The sequence below is a fragment of the Prionailurus viverrinus genome, chromosome B2, assembly GCF_022837055.1.
Source record: "Prionailurus viverrinus isolate Anna chromosome B2, UM_Priviv_1.0, whole genome shotgun sequence".
In the NCBI taxonomy this organism is placed as follows: domain Eukaryota; kingdom Metazoa; phylum Chordata; class Mammalia; order Carnivora; family Felidae; genus Prionailurus; species Prionailurus viverrinus.
The window spans coordinates 37,661,032-37,687,633 of NC_062565.1; the positions used below are offsets into that span (position 1 = coordinate 37,661,032).

The 26,602-nt window shown below is 51.4% G+C and overlaps 1 protein-coding gene across 1 annotated transcript in view; it reads right to left on the minus strand.

Annotated features, from left to right (window-relative positions):
- The window catches only part of KCNK5 (potassium two pore domain channel subfamily K member 5), a 38,210-nt gene extending 17,884 nt beyond the window's left edge, over positions 1–20,326 (minus strand). The window contains exon 1 of the mRNA XM_047860018.1: positions 19,741–20,326. Within this exon, the coding sequence (XP_047715974.1) occupies positions 19,741–19,926 (186 nt within the window). The 5' untranslated portion in view covers positions 19,927–20,326. The remainder of the gene's footprint in view (positions 1–19,740) is intronic.
- Between the last annotated feature and the right edge of the window lie 6,276 nt (positions 20,327–26,602).

Sequence of the window (26,602 nt, forward strand, 5' to 3'; positions counted from 1 at the left end):
GATTTCTAAAAACAGCCCTCGAGCAGCCACAAAGGAGGCCACAGGAACCGCTGACCTGCTATCTCCCCGTCCAGGGCTGACGACCTGACCTGATTCACCATCAGCCCGGCTGCCCCACTCCCGCCACCTTGCTTCCGGTCCTCCAGAGCTCAGGTCTGCACGCCTGCACAACACAAACCGGGATGGCCAAGCCACTTCAAAATCACAAACGTCATGTTTGGGACCCTCCACAAGCAGCCCGGGGATGAGCAGGAAAGGCCTGGGCTCTGAAACAGACGTGCCTGGGTGTCCACCACTCACCAGCAGGTCACCGGGGACAAGTCCTCTCCCCTCTCCGAGCTTCACTTTCCGCACCTGGCAAGCGGCGGTACCAAGACTGCATCGGGTTGGGGTGCACCTTACATGAAACAATGCACGGCTCGGTGTTGGGCATACATGGTGTGCCCCCAAAACAGGTACTGGGTAGAAAAGTGGACGTGGGAAACACAAGGGTGATGGGGGGGCAGGGGGATGCCTGCTGGACGGGGCCTCCAGAGCTGCAATGAGAGAGCTGGGCTGGCTGCCAACGGCAGTGCCCTCCTTTCCGGCTACCACCGCCTGGAAGACCAGGGCTGGGGACACTACTTATGGCCACAGCCTGTTTATCTCCCCCAAGATAGAAGGCAGACTTCATTCATCCCTTATTCCTAGAACGGAAACTGGCACCAGTAAATACTCAGTATTAATGAATAACTGAGTCTCCAAGACAGATGCCTTTCCTAATCACACCTTCCAGTACACAAAGTTGGGTGCCAGTGCAGTTGATGTGGGTTCTGGCTCTGCTGGGTAAGGTGGGCAGTCCTGGTAGGTGAGGGCAGCCCGCATTGATGGCTCTGTTGTTTCTCTGCCCCAGTGCCTCTCCCCTGCCTCACCCCGCCCCACCCCACCCCACCTGTCTGCAAGGCCAAAGCCCCCAGAGGTCCTAGCCCCGATGAGTCAGCTTCCCTGCAGACTTTGGAACCATCAGGATTTCAGAGGAAGGAGGCACGTGGGTGGGGAAGGGGGGGAGCCCAGGAGGCTCATCAGGGTTGAGAGCCCCAGGTCTTCCCATGCATGTCCTTGCTTTCCTGCTCCCCCAGAAGTTGGAAGGACACTCTGTTCCAAGAAGCTCTCTTAAACCCTGGAGGCTGCTGGTCGTGTTCCTCTGGACAGCCCTGGTCTCCCTTGCTGGGATGCTGAGGACATGGTTCCCCTCCACCGACACCCCCACACTCCTGCCTCCATGGTATAAAACCTATTCCTGATCCCTGCCTCGGTCATGCCTTCTGGTTACACCCATGCCCCTTGAGAGGAGGGCTGTGGCTGACATCACCCACCTCTTGTCTTGCAGAGCACCCCAGACCACAGGGAAACTCTCCCCCACCTAGGGGCCTCGAGAGCAGCCCCTCCACCTGCTCCTTCCTCCTTTCCCTCTCGCTTCACCCCGGCTGGTGGCTCTGGGTAATAAGTAACTACCCATCCTTGAAGGCTGGGGTTCTGATGATAAGGAATTATTAAGCTTACCCATTTACTGCAATTTGTTTAAGATGACTAGATGGTTAAACTGTAAACCCCTTCACTAATTTAAAAACAAACAAAAAAAAAACAACAAAAAAAAAGAAGCCCACAGGGGTCGTAGGGAGTGGTATTAATTCTGCATGAGGGGTAGACAGCTGAGTTTCTCCACTCCTGTGGAGTAACCCTCCCGCCTGTTTATTGCAACCCCCCACCCTGCACCCAATCCTGGCCCCCCTGTGTCCAAGCATGATCCCACCCCATACCTCTCCACAAAGCCCCCTGCAGGATTCTCCTGCAGGCCAACCACCTGTCATAAAATCCTTCCTTATTGTCTGACTCTAGCCTAAATCCCTCCGGCTGCACTCCAAGCCCATTTCCTTTGGTTCAGTCTCCAGCTGGAGACGGACAACAGCTGGCCTCCATCCTCCCTGGAATAAATTGTACAAGAAACTACCGGCAAAGTAGCACAGGCATTTTGGGATGGATGGTACTCTTTGCCCGGCAGGGGGCGGGGGGGGGGGGGAATGTGCTTCTGCCTTATGGGCCCCCAAAGCCCAGATCAAATCCCACCAGAAGGCTGAGTCATGATCAGAGACAAGGGTCAAGACCACAATGCCCGACGGTCATGAAAATCCCTGGGCGGGATGCAAAGGGAGTCCCATCCTGAAGGGCAGATCCCCCACTCCCCAGACTGCCACAGATTTCACTGGTCATTCCACCAGGGGTGCTGGCCCCCAAGGCCCCATTTGGAGATGACAGAAATAAGACATAAACAGGCTCCCCAGTTTGGGAAAGGAAATGGGAGCCAGATATATGTAACCAGGGCCCCCCGGTCACGGGCTGCTAATACCACCCTTACCCAGGTAGGTCATGACAGGAGAAGGGCAGAACAGGCACAGCCACCTCAGCCTTTTCCATCACGCAGGGACGGTCCCTGGCCCACCTCCCATCCCCAGCCAACTGGGGCGTGGACGTGACCAGGGTGAAGAAACACTGAGGCATTTTGTGCTGAAGGTATGGAAAAGTACAGCCAGGCCCTCCTAGCTAGGGACCAGGGACAGGCCTGGTGACAGGAAATGGAAACTCTCTGGATGGCACAGGAGGAGAGTCATGTCTGTAAGACAGCCCCGTTGCAAAACCCATGAAGCAGAAAGTATCAGGACCATGGCTCACTCACTCTCTCTCTCTCTCTCTCTTCTTTACGAGGGCTGGGATTTTAAGCAACAGCATTTTTCAAGTCTGCTTAACCCCCTAACTCCCACCCAAGGGCTGGCGGCTCTCAATCTTCTTAGCAGAGAGCAGGAACTGTCAGTGCATGGGCCCGCACAGGGTCAGCTATTCTCCAGCCCCAGAAGTCATGACCTCCATTTCTTCACTTGTAAAACGGGAAGAACACTGCCTCCCCCTCCCACACCCCCAACTCTCAGGGCTATGGATCCAAAGGCTCGATGAATGTGAACATGAAGGACATGAAGCAGGGGCACAGGCAAAGCCAGAGATGCCCCTGACTTAAAACTTGTGGTTTCTAAACGCCTCGTGCTGTTGGGATAGGCTTTCTTTCAGCCTCCTGGTGCATTGTGTGTGGCCAGGGAAGGCTCAAGGACAGGAAGGTACATGGCACGAGATTTCCAAGTCACCCAGGGGTCATGCAGGAGAGCGAAATCCGCTCCTCACGTGGCTGCATCCTGTCCCCCTGTGGAACTCAGTTTCCCACGAGAACACTACATGGCAGCTGGGACGGCCACTTCTCAGGCTCGTCCTGGGAGGTCCATTTACCTTCCAGCCTGCTGAAAGTGGCTGTCTGTCCTGAGGGCCAAACAAGTGACCCATCAGTGGGTTTCCAGGACACAGCCTGTCACCTCCCAGGAAGAGTGGTGAGACCAGATGGCAAGATGGGAAGAGGGTTCCCTTCACCCTTACTCCCACCTTGGGGCCCTGGGGTATTCCCCTCTTCGGTGGGGCAAGAGTGCAGCTGTGCCTGCCTGTTACAAATGCCACATCTGGCCAGGCACCAGCCCCTGTACAGAATGCATCCAACCTAATTTAACCCAAAGAAAGAAGGGACCAGAGTTCTGGACGACCTTCCCTTGCACTGTGCAGCTCAAAGCTGGATCTACTGATTAAGTATTTACTGAGCACTGGCCATATGCTCTGATGCTGTGAGCCAAACAAGGGAAGTGCAAGACAGGCTTTGCCTAGAAGGACTCGCAGTTCTGTCCAGATATGGGCAGGCACACAGGAAGTTACAGGATGGTGGAAGACACCACAACAAAGCAGCAGGATAAACGTCGAGGTCAGGACAAGCCCCAGGGCTTGAGCTATGCCTCTGTCAAAGTCCCAGCAACTGGCCACAAAGCAGGACAAGAGGCCCAAACCCAGATGGGGAAACGGAGGCTCACAAGACACAAACGACTAGAGCAGAGCTATCTCCCGGTCAGATGCTTCCGCAAGCTCTGAAAAGCGCCGGGCCCTCCTCCCCAGCCCCACCCTTGGGTCCTCCACCTTTCCTGGCCCAGGACCCATATCATGTACCCCAGAAGGAACCTGGAAAACTCGCCCTGCAGGTTCCGTCGGCCACCCCTTCTTCTATTCTTTCCAGATTTGGGGTGGAAGAGATGTTCATGGTTCTCATCCCAAGGGGAAGATGTTCCCCGGGTGGCCGCAGATCCACCCAGCCAACGAGCCTGGACCTTAAGTGCAGGCTTTCTTCCCCAGGGCCGGGGAAGAGCTGCCCTTCACTGCAGACTGGGCTGAGGAACAGGGCGGAGCAGGCAATCAGAAGGAACTGACACCCTGGACAACAACTGGAGGTCCATGGAAGATGACTCACTGTCTACCTCAGCCTGGGCCCACCTCCAATGGAGCCAAGGTGGACTGATGGTGACACCAGGAATGACCCTCCCATCAAATACACACTCATCTAGTCTGATGTGGCTGAGCGGGCAAGGCGGTCCACAGCCCTCTGCAATCTCACGCTTTCTGGGGTGTGAGGGTGGGTGTGCTCACCTCAGAAGGGCTTGCAAGTTTCCGGTCGGGGGCGGGGGTGGGGAGGCCACCCCCTACAGGTTCCTGGCACACCACCGTCCCAGCTCCAAGCCTGCCAGGCTGGGCCAGCTCTCCCCTCTCCCATCCCAGAGCAGGAATGGAATTTGACTAGACACCGCGAGAAGCCAGTGGGCCATTAGAAACCTCAACAGATTCCTATCAACACTCCAGTGCTGTCCAAGAGAACTCTCTGTGCTGTGGAATGTTCTATATCTGAGCAGTCCCATGTGGCTACCAAGCCTTTGAAATGTGTGACTGAGGAACTAAATTTTAATTTAAAATTAAACAGCCACGATATTTAGTCATTATCACGTTAAAATTAAATTAATTGGCAACAGGTGGGTGATGATTACCGAACGGATGCAGAGTGAAACACAACACATCCTACCCAGACTCTCTCTCTCAGGCAGAGTCCGCCTTCCCCTGGTCCCTCACATTCACCCAAGCCTCCCGAGGTAAACCGCAGCACGCTCCTGACTCTGAGTTACATGCGTGGTCCCGGGCTGACCCAAATCTCGCTTGTGCTCTGTGTTCATCCAAAAGGCAGGGCAAGGTCTCCCTGTGCCCCTTTGAGACTTGGCAGAGCTGGATGCAACATAACACTTGTCCGTGGGCCGCTGGAAGACACCGTCCCTTGTAGGCGACACTGGGTGCAGCACTGGGTACAGCTGCTGGGGCTCCCTGGCTCTGCCAGAGACCTCTCAGGGAACTGCACCCTCTCCTTGGTGACCGCCGACTTGTGTGTCTAGTCTCAAACACCTTGGTCTGCGGACCAAAGGCCCCTCCTGGTTTCCCCAGACATTGAGCCCCTTCACCTCCAAGTGTTCAACAGCACGGCTGCCCAGGAAGTCACAACTTTGGCAGCTACATTGAAAAACAATAGCAACACACTGTTTAGCAATCACAGAACTGACACCAGGTTTTAGAGTACGTTCTGTTAAAACCGTGTTTTTGCTTTGTGCACCTCAAACATTAAAAATGAAAACAGCTAGCACAGAAGTGGCTGATGACATAAGCATATATCTTACCCTTTAAGAAAATTAAATTTCTTTGTTTTAAAGGCTTGACAACAGCATTTCAGAAAACTGGGGAGGCAGAGAAAGAAAGAGCCATCAATAATCCTGCCTCCAACTCAGTACTCACGCCTTCTGTTTTTACATCAAATTTCTATGACTCAACGCTAACAGAACCCCCACACTAACTTCAGAGTCCCAGCTGCCCTCACCCCCAGTCTTGTTTTTGTTTAACTTGAAGCCTGGCTTCTAGCTCAGTCCCACTTTGAGAAACACCAACCGAAGCACCACCCCCAGGAAACCACCCCCACCCCCAGGGCCTGGGTAGCTCAAGCATCAGGTGTCCCCGTGGTAGTCTGTCTGAGGGTTTCCCATCCACTGGCCACACAGCCCCAGACAGTCAAGAAGGAAGGACTAACCTGTGTGTGCAGAGCAGCGGGGGAGAGGGGCGGAGGAGTGTGTCCACAGACACAAGACCAGCTTCAGGAAGGGGAGGTTTTAAGGCCTGTACACAGTGACCCCAACACAGAGCAGGCAGAGGAGCCAGGGGGTTTGACCACATGCAGCTCTCAGCCCTGGAACGTTCCAAAAAGAGAGGTTGTGCCAAAGCTGAGATCAGTGAACCTGAGTCCTCAGCAGGCTTGATGCAGATGGGAAACTTCTGGAGCAGGACCCAGAAGTGGCCCCCATGTCTCCAAAGTTGCCCTGCCCCAGCACCGTGGCGCCTGCCCTGGGTCTAGACCCAATGCACACCTAACCCAGGGAGGTGTTGACACTTTGCCAGGCAACCTATAGACCTGTCCCAAGAGGGCGGTGCGCAGGTGAGGTTCAGAGAGGTAGGGGCAGTCCCAGAGAGCTTGCTGGGTGGACATAGAGTCTGGCTGGCCAAGACCTCCATTGGGAGGGTTAGGGACAGTTTTCCAGATTGGAAGTGGGTCCACCTAAAAGGCAAAGGAGGGCTGTGAGGGTCCTGCCTCTGAAATTTGAGGGCTGGTGGAAGAGAGGCCGAAGGAAAGAGAAATACAGCTCATGGTTCAGGGTATTCATTAATAATTACCCCTTACTCAGTACTAGACTTGTGATCCACTGGGGCACAGGTTGAGGGCCTCACGGGGGGGGGGGGGGAGTGCAGACCCCCAGGGTGGGGAAGACGTGCCCAGAGAAGGAGGAGGCTCAAAGGAAGGTGACCCCCAGGCTCAGGGGAGCCTTCCCTGACACCCCTGGCCCAACGCAACTTTTCTCCCCTGGTGCACCCGAGGCCCCCACAACATGCCAGCTCCCTACTCAGTAATTCTCCATACACATTGCATAGCCCCACGCCAACCTCAAAAGCAGAGCTAACATCTAATTCTTCCCAGAATCTCCATAGTCCTTAAACCAGCATATGTACTGGGCATACGGCAAGTGCTCAGCCAAGTGTCTAATTGGCCTTAGGGAGCAAGTCCTTGGTTCCAAGGGGGGCAGCCACCTGGCCCAGTCACACAGCAAGTCAGCTGAGTAAGCCCTAGGCCCCCACTCCCTGGGCTACTCATAAGTAGATCTCTGGGCTGCGGCTAGAGTCTGGGGGATGGGAGAGACGGGGTGTTGAAAAGCTGATAATCAGGACACCCTCCCTTTTCCTGCTCCCCAGGGGGTGCTGACAAGACACTACTGCATCAGCTTGCTCCACTTAGCCCACTCAGCACTCACTTACCCTCAGTAAGAGGCACTGCTCTGGGGGGCCGGGATGCTGACAAGGGAAGGGCGTGCTTCCAAAGCTAACACTGTCAGGATGCATTCCACGACCCAGGAGGCCAGAGTTTTATTTGAACAGCAGAAATGGGGAAGGTACGGGGCTGCTGTTCTTTCTCCTCCAGAGGGTCTGTGCACAGGTGCCACCCTGCGCCTGGGACGTGGGAGGGTCAAGAAACTTGCACTTAGACACAAGGGGCCCGTCCTGGGGTCCTCAGCATGCTGCAGTCACCGACCTCTATCTTCAGCCATGTGAGCAGCATCGGGGTGGTATTTCCACTGCAGGAGGATGGCAAGACTAAAGCTATTCCCTACCAAGGTGTAGCCCAGAGTCCTGCTGGGGGCCTTCCCCTGGGGAAGCCAAATGGGGGCACACGTCACAAGTACAGGTTTAGCTGCTGAGGAGGTGGCAGTAATATGGGGACTCAGGTGGAAATCTCACAGCTACACCTCCCCCGTCGGCTCCTTGATTTTTTTCTCAAAGCCTCGGTCTCTGGGTCCCCTGACCCACAAATTCTGTCATGAAGGGTAGGGGCCTGTTGGGTCTGTAAGGATGATACAGAAAAGGGGCTGAAGGCAGGAAAGGAGTTGACAGACCCGACTCTGAACTGTGGTACCCACTTACATAACCCAAGCTTTCCTGCTTTAAATGTTTTCATGCTGCAAATGGCAAATGAACCTATATCTGGTCAATGTGGTCAGGAAACAGTGGTGTCAGAACCCTGAAGGCTGCAGAACACAGTGCTCAGCAAAGGCCAAGCAAGCATGCATGGGGAGCTTTTGGGGTGCTAGGAACCAATGGGCCCCGAGCAGAAAATCCAGCCCCAAGGAGTGGCTGGTAGCCTAGAAAGATCGGTAGGACTGGCGCTAATTGAGGACACCATGAGAGGCCACTCTGCAGAGCCCTGGCTCTGGACTCTGAAGGCCTGGGTTCAGGCCACTAACTAGCTGTGTGACCTTGGTTATGTTATTTAATCTCTCTGCTTCAGATGCATTATCTGCAAAATGAAGTTCCCCACAGCAGCTATCTTAACACTGCTGGGCAGTCGGTGCAACGTGACAGTGGCCCTCGCCTGGCCCATGGCACCTTTTCCCCCACCAAGTGCCAGCTACCATTACTACTGTAGCACTGTGGTTCTGCCCCTCTGCCACCCCTCCCCACAGCAGCTCACGTTACTGGTGGACACAGACCTTCAGGTCTCCATAAAAACTGAAAACCTGCTATGAGCGTACAGCATTTTAGACCACCTCTCCACCCTCAGGAGACAGCCTCCCACCTATATCAAGGCCGAATGCGATCAAAGGTTGCGGTCCAGAAAGAGGGGAGACCACGTGGGTAGCAGAGTCCAAATCACACCGCAAGAATGTTGGCTTAGTCTGAGGGAGAAGCCACTGAGGGTTTTCTGAGTTTGGGGAGGGGGTGTGGTCACGATCTGAGTCTCCGAGGACCCCTGATGGCTGTAAGAGTGGCCAGAAGAGCTCTTAGAAGGTGTAGCAGTCACCTTTCAACCTACATCTTGGGGCCACGGCTTCCAAGAAGCCTTCCCTAATTGCCCCACTTAGCTCTAATTACTCCTTTATTGTACTTCCCTGCGCAGTAACCTTGGGAAAGTTACATAACTTCAGAAGGTCTGGGCCTTGGCTCTGGGGCTGTACAGGGAGGCCAGTTAGGTAACCACTAAGCTCCCTTCAGCCTCACAATTTATGATTTGCCGCCAGGAGATGTGCCCGGAGCCTGACCCTCCTCCCCCATCAGCCACTCTTGCCAGCCTCCGGGGGAGGGGGACGTGGGGGGTGGGGAGAAACCAGCCAACGAGACAGTTCCTTGGGTGCAAACACTTGGGGTGCAGAATCTTGTGATGGGGAAGCTCCCTGGGGAAGCATGAGATCATTTCTGCTTCTTTCCGAGCCTACAGTTACCACAATCTCAACTTTTGCCTCTTGTTCCAGAAAAACTCACTCGTGGGTGGGGAAGTTGGCCCTCAAGATCACAGAAAGGGGTGTGCTGGGCAGGTTAGGAAATCAAGGCAGGCCAATTTAGCTTAAGTAACATTAAGTCCTCTGTACCCCAAAACACGGTCAAGGTTCTGACTTAAAGGCCATTTAAAAGAGGATTAGAGGCAGGGTGACAAATGGCTCAGTGGAAAAAGGCTCTCGACCTGGGCAAGCTGAGCTAGTTTAACCTGAGCTTAGTTCTACAGACAGTCTGTCCCCAGCTCCTCGCCAGGCCTCGGTTTTCCTATCTAGCAGATGGGATGGAAATGCCACACCTCAGTCAGGCCCGGAGAGGTCACAGGGAGGCACCCTGGAGGAATGGGTCTGCAGAGACCTATGGTAAGGCCAAGGGTGAGAATCTGGGAAGGGTGCAAAGCCTGTGTATCTGAAGGTTTCTCAGGGGTCACCCAGGTACTGCAGGCGACACAACCCAACACTCCAGCTCCATCCCCTGGGGCCAACATCCTTGGCCAGCTGTGGAGGGGGTACCCTGCAGGGTGGGCCACGGGGTAGCAAAAGCCTAATGCAGGCGCCAGTCAGGCTGGAATTACCTGCTCAAGGCATGCCCTTCTCCCCTGCAAAACAGCCGGGCCTTCCTCCTCCTTGCTCTGAAGATCAAACGGTTTCCACAAGGAAGGGGCAGGGAGTGTTGTTTCCCTCCCCCCGGCGGGTCCACTTGCCTTCCTGGTTTCTGTAGTACATGGTCTGAAGACATTCCCCAAAAGGCAGGGACGGAAGGGGCTGCTTCCCTTTGCAGCAGGTCGCAAACAGGTTTGGGCACACAGTATGTGCTTAGTAAATATCTGCTGAATGAAGGACTGGATATTTGCTGTCTCAAGTTCCTTGAAGGCAGAATCCATGGCTCCCCATCTAGCATCTAGCTGGGCCAGGGGGTGGGGGAAAGAGACCTGTTAAATGCTCACACTGATTGGTTTTGCTAATCCCAGGAGACAGGAGTTCAGGAAAAGTTTATAAAAAAGGGATGGGGGCAGGGAAGCTGAGAAGGGGTTCCTGGAGAGAATGACCCAGAGAGGGAGAGCAGTTTATTCTGTCAAGTCCCCCGGAGAAGAGATGGCAATAAACTGAATTTAAAGGTGAACTTGGAGCTGGCAGCTACAGGGAGTGAACATCACATACGTTTTCTCCATGTTCTGTTATCTTCGTCCCACCGAGATGGGTAACATCACTCTCCCTTTCAGACGCGAGTCGTGTGCTCAGGGCCACTCAGCTTGCAAAGGCCACTGTGACTTGAAAGCCTGTCCTTAACCACTAGGCAACATGGCCCCACCTCATGAGGCTTGAAGGGGAAAGCGGGAGCACATTTTGATAATGGCACTCTCCCTTCCTCCTCTTCACGGTGTGGAGACTATGAGACCAGGGGCCAGAGTCTGGGCCTGGCTCAGTTCACCTAGAAAAGTGCCTTCTGGGGCACCTGGGTGGCTCAGTTGGTTAAGTGTCCAACTTCAGTTCAGGTCATGATCTCACAGTTCATGATTTTGAGCCCTGCGTTGGGTTCTGTGCTGATAGCTCAGAGCCCGGAGCCTGCTTCAGATTCTGTGTCTCCCTCTCTCTCTGCTCCTCCCCCACTGGCACTCTGTCTCTCTCTCCCTCCCTCTCAAAAATAAATAAACAGTAAAAAAAAAAAAAAAAAAAAAAAAAAAAAAGGAAAAGTGCTTTCATCTTGAGGAGGCCTAGGTCCTCCAGACTGGCCATAGTACTGAAGGTCCACATGCGTCTCCACATCCCCCCTCAGAGCTGGGCACAGCACTGGGCACCGGGGGCCCAGCAGACACTGTGGGCACATCAGTGGCTGGCTATACCCCCACATGCTTATTGCACAGGTCTGTGGATTAGGGCCAAGGGTCCCTGCCCACGTAGGGCTCCTACTGCCTACCTGGGCCTAATTTAACCGGCACTTCGAGCCTTCCTGAGTGAATGGATGAATTTACTTGAAGGAAGTAGAGTCCAAGAGAAGTGAAATCCAGCCAGGGTCGCACAGCACACACCAGTACCATGGGGAGAATTGGAACCCAGGTCCGAATCCTCTATTTCCTACACAGTGGTTCAGATCTGAGTCCGTCAGCCCCAGCCCTAGCCCCAAGCACAGGTCCATACAAAGGGAGGGGCTCAACCGTGTGCTGGCTGGGCCATCAAGCACCCTGCAGGGCTTTTCTCCTGGGGTTGGGGAGCAAGTCTCCCCCTCCTAGGAGGGACCCAGCTAAGCAGCTGCAGCCAGATTACACTGGGCCATGGGAGGTGACAACAGCCACAGTACGCAATCCTGCTTAAATATTTCAGCAGGAAACCCAAATATTTAGATGGAGGGGAGGAAAAACAGAATGCACATTTCAAAGCCAATCACAGGGACCTGCCTGCCAAGGGCACTGTGAGAGGGCAAGTGGGTGGAGTCTGCCCCCAACGAGGAAACAACTCTGATCCCAGGTCCCGAGTGACCACCACCCAGAGAAGACACCCATTAGGCCATCTGCCCCTGGAATCCTCCAGAATGGAAGAGGTTTGACCAAAGCCTGGGATGAGCCAGGACTGAGCAGAGAAATCCTTGCCACCTTTCCCCAGAGCAAGGAGCAGGGCCCCTGCTCGGGAAGGGAAGAGGGTATCAACCTTCCATACTTTCAGCTGTGGACCGTGAACTCTTTGGAGGAGAGGGCTGTGGGTGAACTTGAAAGAAATGGAGAATGCTGGACAACTCCACTAGGACAACCTTGGGCACAGTATTGAAACTCTGTGGTCCATTCTGGTGCTCCTACTAGAAGGGAGTGCTGATAAGGGCACCTCCTGGATCCTTCTCCATTCCTGGCTCTGAAGTCGGCAAGGTGGGGATGAGTCTGAGCCTCCAGGTAGCCATGTAGACCTGAGCAAATCCCTTGGCCTCCATTTGCCTGGCTAATGGGCATAGCAGTAACACTGAATCCACTGGACTGGTTTAATGAGACACAGTTAAAGTAGGAGCCCAATGCCCAGCACCCAGTAGGAATTCAGCAGAGTGCTACCCATACCACTCATCCTTCCAGCCTGCCTCAAATACCCGCTTCTTTAAATTCAAGAGTAGAAATTAATCTCTCACTCGTTCACACTTAGAACCCCCAGGTGCCCTTACCAATGTCAGCGAGGTGAGAGCTCCTTACCTTTCTTTCTCTAGACTGGGGGCTCCCTGAGGGCAGGGGCTATGTTTTAATCAGAGCCAGATCCCCTGCAGGCCAAGGGGTTCCACAGGCCTCAGCAAACAGGAACTGAATCCTGAGGCCCGGTGACTCTTGTGCCATCTCTCCAACCTCTACCATCTGCAACCCATCACTCAGCACCAGGACCGCATTTCCCCTCAGTTTCGCCACTGTGGCCTTGTTTCTCTGCCCAGCGAGGCTGAGCCCCCAAGGTCTACGGCCCAGTATGGTTTCTGAGGCTTCAGTACACACAAAAATGCTGGCCAGGAGGGAGGCCCCTCCGTGAGCCCACCCTTCCTTTGTCCAGATCTCTGAAATTCAGGGATCAGATTAACTCCTCACCAAAAGCCCAGAGGGCCCAGGCAGCTGTACTGAGGGGAATATCCCACCGCCCCCCCCCCCACTTTTTTACATAAAGGGGCAACTAAGGTATTATCTGGAAGGTCATCAAATTGGGGGGGGGGGCTTTAGCTGGGCTTTAGCTGGGACCTCCCAAGGGGTTCATGGTAAGAGGAAAAGGTGCCCTAACTGAAAGCTGGGGTGTGAGGGAGGGTGGATGGGCTGTGTTGTGTGTGTGTTGGGGTGGGGGTGGGGGCGGGGGGGAGTGGGCTCTGTGGGTTTTGGTGGAAAAACCCACACTCCATCACATCAGAAAGTTCAAGGGAAGAAGCATCCTTATCAGAACACCCATGGGGTGAAGGGATCAGCCCACAGAAATGCTGTTAATTTAGAGTTGAAGATTCTACTTCTTTTAAGTTGCCACGCCTGTGAAGGAAGAGGGAACTTTCTGAAATGCTGTTCACTCCCCGACTTAAAAATTGCAAAAATTTGGTCAGTTCAAATTCCTTGGCTAAACCCAGAGGGCTTTGTCATCTGACCCTTACCTCTCGGCCCTATGGCTGCAGCCCAGAACCATCACGCACTTTTACTCCTCCCTGAGGGCTGTGGGCAAGAAGGACCCACCATCCCCCCTTCTTTGTCTAGCTCTTTAAAAATGTGGTTGATATATACCCAGAAGAGGGATTGCTCGATCATACATTTCCATTTTTAATTTCCTAAGGAGCCTCTACACTGTTTTCCATAGTGGTGGCACCATTTTACTCAAAAAGACAAATGATTCCACTTGGAAGGCATTTAAAGTAGTCACATTCACAGGAACAGAATGTAGATTACTCGTTACCAGGAACCAGGGGGAGAGGGGAAAAGGGAGTTGTTTAAGGGCGATAGAATCTGCTTCGCAAGATGAAAAAGTTCTTTAGAGCTGTTTCCCAGCAGTGTGAATATACTTAACAAGAATGAACGGACTCTTCAAAATGGTTAAGATGGTAAACTTTGTTATGTGTTTTTTACTACAATTAAAAAAAAGTCGGTTGACCTTTCCTCTGCTTCAGGAAGGTCTTCCTGCTACTGTGTGAACCACACTTGTGTGGGGGCAGTCCCTTCACATAGCAGGGTTGTCTAGGAACAGTAGCAGCGACAGCGGCAGCTAACACTTAATGAGCACTATGTGCCAAGCACTCGTCTATGCAAACAGTGAGGGTGAGATTTGCGGCATGCCTTCAGAGGCCAGCCTGTAACCATCAGACATACTGCTTGCATGGTGACTCTTTCAACAACAGCAAGGAGCCTGCAGTTAGGTGGTGGGGCGAGTGGCACTTGGAGGAAAGCATGTCCTCTATCCATGTCAAACCCATCCTTGGGGAGGATGGCCAGGTCAGGCCTCGTCTGCCCTATTCTAAGAGTCCCTGGCAACTGTCAGTGAAATCTCCAAGGAGACTCGCCGTGACCCTCTGCATTCCCCCAGAGGGAACCGGGAAGGAGGCAAGCCTACTTCACATGCTTTCTTATAGCACCCAGCACACGTGGCCTCTCTGAATCACCCAGTTCTGGCCCAGTAGTTCTTGCACCCCAATTTGTACAAAGACTATCTTTCTTTTTTTAATATTTATTCATTTTTTGATAGAGACAGAGCGTGAGTGGGGGAGGGGCAGAGAGAGAGAGGGAGACACAGAATCAGAAGCAAGCTCCAGGCTGCTGAACTGACAGCACAGAGCCCGACGCGGGGCTCGAACTCACAGACCGTGAGATCATGACCCCAGCTGAAGTCGGACGCTTAACTGACTGAGCCACCCAGGCGCCCCATGTATAAAGACTATCTTGGGGGTACTATGTCAGGACCATGGCTCCTCTGCTCCCCAAAGCCTTATACTTCCCTGCCCCCCACCCCACAGAGAGTTCAGAAGCTGAGAGCAATCTGACAGCAAACAGCCAACTTCAAGATGAAAGCCCTTGGCCTGAGGTCAGAGCCGGCCAAGCACAGCGCCCAAAACCAGAGGACTGTTTCTTTTAAATGTAAGACTATAAATAGGGCAAAGCCCCAGGAAAACACTTAGAAGCAACAGTCATCACCTCCCTTGCACCCCCTCCTATAGGGCTCCCCCCACCCCACTAGAACCTTTCAACACTTGCTAATTCCCACCCTCAATAATTCTCTAATACCATGCCATCTGCAATCATCCTAAGGGCTCTAGTAAAACTTTCAAAACGATTCAATAAAAATCCGCTTTAACTGTTAAACTCTAACTAGAGCAGTTAACTGAGGCATATTTACCGATTTAAGAATTATTATTATCTCGGCTGCCCTCAACTTTGATCGGAACATAAACAAACAGGTCATTAGGAGGGGACCTCTTTCTTCCATTTCCTCTCAAAACCCCAACTTCCCTACTTTCCACTTCTGCAGTTCTAGACGGTGAGGATCCAAGTTTGAACTAATGACGTGGAGGCCTCCGTGATCTTGGATAATCAAAAGATCTATTGTGTTCCCTTTACTTACAAAGGCAGTTAAGTGGACCAGTGTGCTTTACAATTTCCAACGAGGCTTGAAACAAAAGAGGTTTTCATGTTAACCCTCAATTCTCAAAAAAATTCAATGAATGTGACCCATTCTAAGGGCATCATTTGGTCAGATCATTACATCATTTGGTCAGATGTAACTTTTGCACATAACCCGTGGTTATATTTTCAAATTTTAGGAGGAGGATTGGTGTTAGAAACACGATGTCAGAACCTCAAAGCTGGAATCAGCTTGACTACTGTAGACTGGAACATGTAAGAGAAAAGGAAGGGTCCAGAAAATAAAAGGAGCAGGGTCTGGCACCCACGGAAAACCTCCAAATAGGATAATGCAGTTTGGAGCTGGCAAGGAGGCCAGTAGGATCCAAGAGGCTTCTGGGAACTGGTCAGCTATGTGAACAGTCTAGGAAAAACCAGTTAGGGATGGGGTGCTCCAGTGGAAGGCAGGGCATGGGGCGACCCCTACCACACCCCTGGAGACATGGGAATCTCAAGAGCCACAGCAGGAACACCTCACTCTCTCCCTCCTTCTCCCTCTTAAACCCTCCTACATCCAAGACTCCGCTTGAAGTCATCACCTCCTGAGAGCCCTCCCTGACCCCTCAGGCTGGTCCTGGAGGCCCTCAGAAACCATCACATCATAGTGGGTTTATTCTTCCTTCTCCCCAGCAGCCAGTCTGAGCCTCGTGGTGTCTTAATCCATCTTTGCACTCCCAGATCCTCGCCTAGTGCCTGGCACATAGTGGACACTTAATAAATGTTCGTTGATGAATGTTCTCATGTACTTTGGGATCAACCCGCTTCAGTGTGAAACCTGATTCTATACTATATAATCCTGGGCAAGTTATATCATTGTCCTCATCTATAAAAGGGGGTGGTCACCAAGATTAAATTAAAGTAAGAATGTATAGAACGTGCTTATTCAAAGCTCTGGTGCACAGGGAGTTCTCAAATCCTTCCTGTTTATGATCATTGCACACTGGAGGTGAAGGTTGAGACTGCCCCCCTTCACTGCATCCCAACCCTTTGCTCTTTTGTGCTGCCAAGGGAGGGGTGGACCGATGCTTACCGCAGTAACAGAGGAGGTGCTGGCTTGGCCAGGCCCAACACAGGAGGCCAGCATGCCAACGCCTGTTCCAGGGGAAATAGAAAATAAAATTTCCCAGCTGACCGAAGTCCAGCTGAACCACTCCACTAAGCTCACTTACAGACTACCCATTCAACAGCTTCACAGGCCTAAGAAGCAGGGCAAAGGTGTACAAGGAGTAGGCGAGCCAGGTTCCCACCCCAGGCTGTGCCCTCCTGCTGTGTCACCAAGGCCACTTCAACTTCCCTGAGCTTCAGTTTCCTTATCTGAATTCATAAGGTTGCTGTAAAAAGTACCTGAACTAACGCAGGTAAAGCACTAGGTCAACGTGTGCTCAATAAACACAAACAGACAGGGGGAGACGTGCTCGCTTTAAGTGACATCTGTAGGCATCTTGCATAACGCTTCTACTTGCCCTGATCCTCACTGGACCCTCACTTTGCACTGAGGAAAGAGGCAAAGTCAAATGGCTTGATGGGTAAAATGGCCAATGCAGATGTCAAAACAGGCCTGTGCCCACTCTCTTTTATAAAATGTGCATACCACTCACAGTGCCCAACACACAGGGTGCTCAAATCCATGCTAACTGCCCTAGTGGAAACCTCTGCATGCAATTCAGGGAAGAGGCTGGGGAGGCAAGGGTTCAAGGTGGTTCTGAAGGCAGGAAGGAGGACAACCACAGGGTCTGAGGCTGCTGCGGTAGAAGCAGGGAGGGTAAGCATTTGAAAGTCGGGCAGGAAGAACCAGACAACTCGGTTGGGGCGGGGTGCCTATAAGACCTAATGAAAGGTGAGCAGTGTGTTGTGTTAACTCCCTTTGCACACATTTGAAAGCACATGCAGTTTCCAGTGTAAAAAAAAAAAAAAACCCTACTCAGTCTGCACCCCCCACTTCTAACAACCCCTCCCAAGAGCCCGCCCCTACCCCAGGAATTTCTAGCTTGGGACTTCTCTAGGATTACAAAGGTGACTCAGAACCTGACAAAACACAGAACCTCAGGTGGAAATGCCCCAGGCCAGATGGGAAAGAAGTTTGAGTTTTCCACAACGGAGTCTTCTTTTTTCCTTAAACCAATTTCCTGGGGCTGAAGGTAATGCCTCAAGTCACATAACATAAAGCAGAGCCAGGCAGATTTCTGCAGACTAAAAAGTGATGCTAGCAGAATGCTTCCGCTGGTCAGTGTTCACTTCTTGGGTTTTTCCTATGATGGGAGGGGAAGTTGGAGAAGGTTGGAGAGTTTTTTGGCCAGGGATGGGGAACAGGGCTGTCCATGATCCTCTCCAAATCAGATTGGCCCGATGCCCACATCTAAAAGTTACCTGCCTGCTTTTGGGGGGCAATCATCAGCAGGTTTAAGAGGACCCCCAAATAAGAGGCTTTTTGTTGACTCGAACCCCTTAAGAAAGCTAGCTTCCAAAGCTACCACCACCAGCTGCACCCGGCTGCCTTACCCTGACCACCCCCCTCTTCCCTTCTCCGTGGGTTTTGAAGTTTATTTTCCCACATTCAGCCTTGAATTCTTTCCTTCCTTCCCCTGCTGTGGCGAAGAGGGAAACACTTCGAGGGCAGCTTGATTCTTTATCATCCCCGCCTGCCCTCTTCCCCCTCTAAACAAAGCCCTGGAACAAACTAAACAACAACTGCTCTCCCGGGGAATTGTTTCCTCAAGGGAAATTATAAAGTGACCCCTCCCCAACGCACACACACAGGGCAGACACTCATCCACAGAAGTTCCTGCTATTAGCAGCCAAACCACCCCAATTACCGACTGAATTCCTCCTCCCCACCAACCTCACCTCCCACGGTCACCCACTCTGGGGACTGCTAAGGGCCCAGAGGCTCTCCCCGCTAAAATGCAGCACCCCTAAACCTCCCCTCTCACTGGCTCCTGGGAGGACAAGTCTTCACCTGCCCAGCTGCTGGTAGGTACCTATACGCTCTGGTGTGTGAATGTCCATCGATTTAAGGACAATGAGGGGGCAGCACAAGCAAGACATGCTCATGTTTTCCACAGCTTTCAACCTCCCAACAGTCCAGGGCAGGGAAGACAGATGAACACGGGTGCATTCTCATTTCACATACGAGGAAACTGAGACCAGAAAAATGAGAGACAACTAGACAATCATAAAATTTGGGGTGGCTGCCGTAGATTAAATGTTGTTCCTCATCAAACCTCCTTTCTCGCATCTTCCACCCCAAGAGAAAAATAACACCTTGGACAATCTACCCCTACCCCACTCCACAATCTAGAGCCGTCACCAGCTCTTTATACCCAGGTCCTGGTCCTTCCACCAGAGAGAAGCCATTAGTGCAGGCCAGGGAGGGTGGGTGCTTAAGGCTAAGAGCCTCTGAGAAATTGGCGTGGAGGACCCTGGGCCCCAAACAGACCCAAGATCCCAGCCACCATGGTCAGCCCCAGTTTATTCTAGTGAGGTCAAAGCCATCCATAGAGCACGTACCAGAAGATATGAGCCTCTCAATGTCAACACGGAGAAGAAACTATACCCCACGCGTCCCCTTCTGCTCAACCTCTCCTTTCCCCTAAAAAGGATTCCCCGGGTTTTGTTCTTTTGTTCAACCTGCTACTTTCACCAACTTTAACTCCAAGCCCTGGGGGAGGAGGGGAGGTGTCTCCATGAGATAAGCCCTGCCGGAAGCTTGAGCGCGTCCCAGGCACTGCGGCCAACAGCCCCCCATCCCGGGGGGGGGGGGGGGGGGGCGCTCGGACGGTACGCAGCCCCCTACCCACTTCCCGAGCCCTGGGGGTGCGGGTCCGGGTGCGGAGGAGCCTTTGCATAGCTTGGGGCTGTGGGACCCTCCCGCCACTACGCCCGGCTCACGTTCCTGAAGAAACACAGGGCGGGCGCGGCACTGGCCCAGAGCTGGGAGGTGGAGATGCGAAGGGGTGGCACCCGGCTCCACTCCCGAACTCCGGGAGCGGGAGCTTCTCAAAGTGCAGATAACCGCCTTTATCCGCCCTACAGCCCCCCTCCAACGAGGGAGGTACCCGCACACTCACAGGGAGCCATCGCGGGGCCGGTTCACCCAGAGGTCAACCCCAACGTCTCTCTGGACAAACGGGGTTCCCAAAGAGTCTCCGCGCGTGGGTGACTCCCGTGTCTACGGGTGAACGACAGACCTCAGCAGCCAGACCCATGTGAGACATCCTTTCCTGCCACCCCCAGGGCTACCCGCAGGGACTGAGGGTTATCCAAAGCTGTGAAGGGTTTCCCTTCGGCACTCCTAAATCTCCGGCCGGCTTCCAGTGTCTGTAGGGGCACAGACGGCGGCTCACCTGCAGGATCTTATCCAGGCCCTCCTGGCCCAGGCACGGGAACTCCTTGAGCAGATGCAGTTTCTGTGTATAGTAGTTTTTCTTGGCCTCTTTCCAGTGTGGCTCCTCGAGCACCTCGAAGATCGCCGCCCCGATGGCCAGGTAGAAGATGATGGCCGAGGTGAGCAGTGGGCCCCGGTCCACCATGGCTCTCAAGCGGCCGCCTCCTGGAGAAAGGCTCCCCTAGCCCCTGCGGCTCCGGGTCCACGCGCCCTACAGCCTCTGGAAACAGCTGTTTGAATTTGGAGCTCCGCATGCGCAGTGCCCTGTTCCCCCCCCTCCCGCCCCCGGCGCCGCTCTCCGGACAAAGTTGCTCCGCCAAGTTGGCCCACCAAGCGCGGGGAACTGTACGAGGACTTGCTCCCGCGCGGGGGGGCGGGGGGGAGGCTGGTGGGTGGACACCAAAGCGGGGCAAGGGGGCGCCCTGGCTCGCTGGGGTAAAGGGAGCCGGGGGAACTCAAGGCCAGAGTCTAGGGAGACACGTGGACCGTCCTCCGCGAGCCGCAGCAGTGTGCGCCGCACCCGCCTCCACGCGCCTCTTTAACCAGCGCCCAGCGCGCGCGCCCTCCCGAGCCTGATCCCGGGGGTGGTACCCGTGCAGGTCCCGCCCCTCGTCTGCACCGCCCCCGCTCAGGCCCGCCCCGCGCAGGCCCCGCGGCTGGCCGGCCGGAGAAGTCACCGCGAGGTGCGCACGGGATTCGGTGCTCCGTGCGCTGCCGGGGGCTGCCGCCAGGGGAGGCTGCGTGCCCCGCGGTGCCGGAGAGGTTGGGGTCTCTGGGGCTTGCGTTTGTTGTTAGTGACGGTGGTATTAACTAAGATGAGTGTGTACCTAATGACTGGGGTCAAGGAAGTTATTACTATTGCTATTTTCGTTGTAACTCAATTTTCGTCCACTGCCGTTTCTGCCAAGAAAGCTTGATTCTCAGTCTCTTTCTCTCACCCCCTCCTGTAAACCAAGGCTAAGTGTAAGGTTAGAAAGGTACTGGAGAAGCTGTAGAGAATCAGGATATCAGGGACTAATCCAGCCACAAAGGTGAGACTCTCCCCTTTTACCCCATTCTCACCTGCCCTGGTGAGACGCCCACATCTAGAAGGAGCTGTGCTTTTGGAGACATCTCCCAGCCTCACGCACTGTAACTCTCCAGGAAACACTTAACCCCTCCTTATTCCGAAGCCTACTCTGCAACCCTCATCCACACCCACACACATGAGCTCATCCGCTTGTTGGAAGATACTTTCTTCCTAAATTCCTTCTAATGTACTATGTAACCAATACACTATAGAACAGTAAAATGACAGCTGGCCCTGTGGGGAATCTAGATTGTTCAATGACATATCCCCAGACTGTTACATAGGAGACACTCAGTAAACATTTGTGCAACGAAGGAGTGAATGAATTTGTCAAACACACACACTGAGGATACATCTCACTCGCCTAGCTACCATTTACCGAGGCAATACTCCAACCTTCCCATGCATCCCAAGAACAGCCTGTAATTATACCAGCCTTGCAGGGAGGAAAAGGAAGCTGTGTTAGGTTAGTTTGTTCAAAATCTCTAACCAGCAACAGCCAGAAGCTGGCGTGGCACACTCTAGCATTTGGTACTAAGGGCTGGCCCTGACCCTCTCGGGGCCTCTGAGGGGGCCAGTGCAGTAGTGGGCCAAACTGGTGCACTGCCCCTGGTCCAGGCCTTTTTTTTCCCCCTGTGAGGAATGTGGGGGGCTTTGGTCAGGTGTCAAGAGTTAGGGCAATGTGGAGGTTCCTCAAAAAATTTAAAAAAGGAATTACCCCATGACCCAGCAATAGCACTACTGGGAATTTATCCAAAGGATACAGGAGTACTGATTCATAGGAGTACATGGACCCCAAAGTTTACAGCAGCACTTTCAACAATAGCCAAATTATGGACAGAGCCCAAGTGTCCATCAACTGATGAATGGTTAAAGAAGATGTGGTTTATATCTACAATGGAATACCACTCAGCAATGAAAAGGAATTAAATCTTGTCATTTGGACATTTGTAACAACGTGGATGGAACTGGAGGATATTATGCTAAGTGAAATACATCACTTAGAGAAAGACAGATGTCATATGACTTCACTCATATGTGGAAGTTGAGAAACTTAACAGAAGACCATGGGGGAAGGGAAAGAAAAAAAAATAGTTACAAACAAAGAGGGAAGCAAGTCATAAGAGACTCAAATACAGAGAACAAACAGGGTGGAAGGGGTTGGGGAGGTGGGGAAAATGGGTGATGGGCATTGAGGAGGGCACTCAGGATGGGCACTGGGTGGGTATGTAAGTGATGAATCACGGGAATCTAGTCCCGAAGCCAAGAGCACACTGTATACACTGTATGCTAGCTAACATGGCAATAAATTATATTTAAAGAAAAAAAGAGGGCAGTTTTTACTGAGAGGACAAGGAGGTATCTGTGGTATCTCCAAATTGGGCAGGAGAGGGTCTAGGGATAGAGGTTTGAAGGATTGATCTAAGTTTATGGATGTTTCTATCTCTCCTTTATGGCAACCTGTGTGTGTCCCCAGGAGGCCAGAGCAGGAAGCCCCATGTTCCCTGAAGACTTAGGGAGCCAAGCCTTTTCAACAAGGTCTTTAGGTGGCCCCCTCTAGAGCGCACCCACTCCCCAGCCAGGCTTCTGCTCCGCCCCAGAAAGACCCCTCTCTTTAATTCCTGCCTGCCTCCTACCCACCCTGCACCACACTCTGCAGTCCCACGCTCCAGCCCTTAGCCCATGAAGAGTCCAGGCTTCTGTCCCAGATCCCCTCTCTCTGGAGGGAGAAACAAAGGGACTTGGTGTGAACAGTTCATTCAGCGGTGGTGGGGGCAGTTTGAGAGGCCACAGGCTCTCTTTCTGTTTGGAAAATTCTCCACCATTCCTCTCCCACCTCCGGTCTGCGTTCTTTTCCTAAGAAAATAAAGGGCCTCTTCCTATTTCAGTCTCGCTGTCTCACAAAAACACTGCAGAATACTTTGGGATGAATTGGGTTTTATTCAAAAGCTTTATAATTTCTAGTTTCTCTATCTTTCCACTTTGCCTATTTCTCCATTTCCCAACTCCTTTCTTTCTTGCCCTCAATGTGGTGTTCACTTTCTCCTCATCTCTCCTTCTGTGGCCCCATTCCTTAACTTCCTGTATTTTCTCAAACCACTTGACCCAGCTCTCCATTCTCATGCCTCTCTCCCCTTCCTCTGGTTCCTTCCAGAGTGAATGTGCTTCCCCTCTTCTCCCTTACCTCTTCGACCTTCCTGGACCCCATCCACACATTTGGGTCAAGAATATCTGATAGAGATCAGGAGCTAGGCCTATTCTCTGCACAGAAGCCAGTGGGGGATTTTGGAAATATAAACTGTGCTGGAACCAATGAATGTCTAGACTACTTGTGCCTCGAGGATGGAAAAATAAAAGTAGGTGAAAGGTGAGGGTGCGGGGAGTGTATCTTCTTATACAGCTGATGTTGGGAAGCAAGAATTTCCTGTGCCCTTCTGGGTCCTTCTAGCTGGACTAAGAAAATCAAATCGACAGGGGACAGATTAGCAAGAGAAAACCAAATTGAATTTCCTATGCACAGGGAATCCACACAGACATGGAAATTCCAAAGACAGGCGAAACAAGGTGTACATGAACTAAGGAGAAGGAGGTAGTAGTCTGGGACTTCAAAGGGAAGGAACGTAATTCACAGGAAGATGAAAAAGAGTAAATGGTTGGTAAACAAATGTTTGCGAGGTCACTCAGAAACATAGAGGACTTTGATCAAACAAGCCTTGCCAGATTCCTCTACCATAACTAGTTCATTCTATAATGTAGATATCTGTGGCGATAGCTCTCTTCCTGGAGCAGATTCTCTATCTAAATTCTTTGTAGGCAGTTGAGGGGGAAGGTAAAGAGCCTTGCCTAAATCTGCTGGGTTTTAATTGCTTAACTCAAAATCATCTTAATGCCAAAGTGGCCCATCTTGGACTGGCCTGCCCTTGCCCGCTACAGTGATGTGGGCTTATTTAGCCAGTCTCATTTATCAGCTTATGGCTGATAATCATTTCAGAGTGCCATCTTTTGCAAGGCAATCAGCTTTGAGAATGGAGTTTAATTTCACCTTGATAGCAACAGATCACTAGACTTACCTGGGTGCCCCTAGGAGAAATTGACAGAGCAGATCAGTTGTTTTCCCCCAAGTCATGTTCCCAGGCTCTGGCCACAAAAGGATCCACACTTACCCTTGGTTCTTCCTTGGTTCAGTTAGGTGAAAGGGTTATCCTCTTGGTGAATGAATCTTTGATAATCCTTTCATAATGCTACGATACTTATTGTTTTATTTCTGTTTAGGAATATTTCTGTTTATACTGTTTAGGGATTTCAGGGGGAATAGTTCCCCCTCTAAAATTCATGTATGGGGCACCTGGGTGGCGCAGTCGGTTAGGCGTCCGACTTCAGCCAGGTCACGATCTCGCGGTCCGTGAGTTCGAGCCCCGCGTCGGGCTCTGGGCTGATGGCTCAGAGCCTGGAGCCTGTTTCCGATTCTGTGTCTCCCTCTCTCTCTGCCCCTCCCCCGTTCATGCTCTGTCTCTCTCTGTCCCAAAAATAAATAAACGTTGAAAAAAAAAATTTTAATTCATGTATGATCTAAGGAGACGTATAAAAAGCCATTAAGAACATAAAGTGGTTCAACATTACAATCACTTGAAAACCTTGTGTCCTTAGAAAAAGCTTTGCAGCTCTCATTTCAAAAATCTAAAAGGTTTTATTTTCATTTTTGTTCTTGTCATTTGCTTGAAGGATAGACAGTTTTAAATGCCTTATAAAATTAATTGCATTATGGAAGATTGTCAATTACTTTATAAACTTGCTCTATTTCATACGGATCATTTAGAAATCTGGGGAAAATATCTGTTAAATTTTCATGTCTACTAATCCTCTGGTTTTTCAGTTAGAAAGGTTCTGAATAGTAAATTCAGTGGATCTGATAAGATAGCCTTCATGTTTTATACTAGGAAAAACAAAACAAAGTCACAGAGCAATAAAGTTGTAGTGGAAAAAAATGTAGTGAAAATGGTACATACATATAATGGAATATTATTCAGCCTTTAAAAAGAAGGAAATTCTGCACATGCTACAACATGGATGGACCTTGAGGACATAATGCTAAGTGATATAAGCCAGTCTCAAAGAAGACAATTACTGCATGATTCCATTTATTTGAGGCATCTAAAGTGGCCAGCTTTTAGAAAATAGAATAGTAGTTGCCAGGGAGTGGAGGGGGGGGGGTGGGGAGGAGGGAAACGGGCTGCTCAATGGATATAGAGTTTCAGTTTCATAAGATGAAAAACTTCTAAAGAATTTTCTGTAGAACAAGGTGCATGTAATTAACACTAATGTGCTATCCACTTAAAAATGGTAAAGATGATAAAGTTTATGTTATATGTAAGGTTGAAAGTAAACACACACACACACACACACACACACACACACACACATACATACACATTAGTGAAAATTGAACTTGTAAATGCAAGATAAGGTGTTTGAAGTTACAACAATTAGCCAGGCATTGAGGAGAGAGATGTGGCTAAGTGACAGTAATTAAGTCAGTAATTAACCTTTAGCAGGGTTTGTTACTCTTAATACCAGAGCTACATGTCCTTCATCCTGAGAGCTAGTTAAGCTGTGGAGAAATGTGTCCTCGTAGGTTAAGAACAGCACTCACGCACAGACTCTGAGTTTTTTTGTATTTGAAGATTTCAGATAGAGCCCTGTTGCCATTTCAAAGTCTTTCCCTTAAAAAGGGAGCGTGACAATATTAGAATTTCACTGCTGTGGAACAGCATCTAAAACTTCTGTTACCAGGAAAAACTGCCCAGTAACAAGAGAAGTCCCCACTCTGACCAGTTCAGAGGTCACCCAGAGTTTTTTTTAGACAGGGTCATTTTTAGAGTTAACACAGCAGGGCGTGAGTTATGGGACTTACCCCCAGATCTTTCTCTCCAACTGTCACTGATTCCTGAAATCCCATATTTGAGAGTCATTCCTTTGTGTTAAACATTGCCTTCTTCCTAAGACCTCTTTTTAACACCCAGGAAAGGGGTATGGTGTTAGGTCTTAACCTTTTGTTGCTTTGGTCACGACTTTGAGTATCTATGAATGTTTCCTTGGAAAAAATGCACCCATGCACAGTCACACCAAAATTTTTACACAAGTTCTGATGGTTTCAGAGGAACACCCATCCTCACCTCCCACTAAGGTTGTTCCTGGCTAGCTGGCTGCATAGGCTCCTTGGGCAGGGAGGTTTGGGGTGATTGAGCAGAGCGCTTGATAAAGAGAATGGAAGGAGAAAAAGGTGAATGGAAAGGGTGGGAGGGCACCAGGACAAATTTGACTATCTTTAGGAATTTGCCTAGAACAATAAAAGCAAGGCAGTTTTATGTGTTCACTATGTGCCATTTACTAAACACTAAATGAGATAATGCAGATAGATAAAGCATATTATTATTAATTATAATTATTATCTTGTTTAATGGTTGCAATAACACCACAGGGGGTTATTAGCCCCCCCCCCCTTTTTTTTTTAATTTTAGACTGGGGGGAGAGAGGCTGAGGGAGAGAGAGAGAATCTTAAGCAGGCTCCACACTCAACACAGAGCCCAATGCGGGGCTTGATTCCACGACCCTGGGATCATGACCCGAGCTAAAATCAAGAGTTGGACGCTTAACTGAGTGAGCCACCCGGGCGCCCCATTTTTTTATGAGCCCGTTTTATATATGAGGCTCAGAGAGGTTAAGTAACTTGCCCAAGGTACCTTGCTCCGGG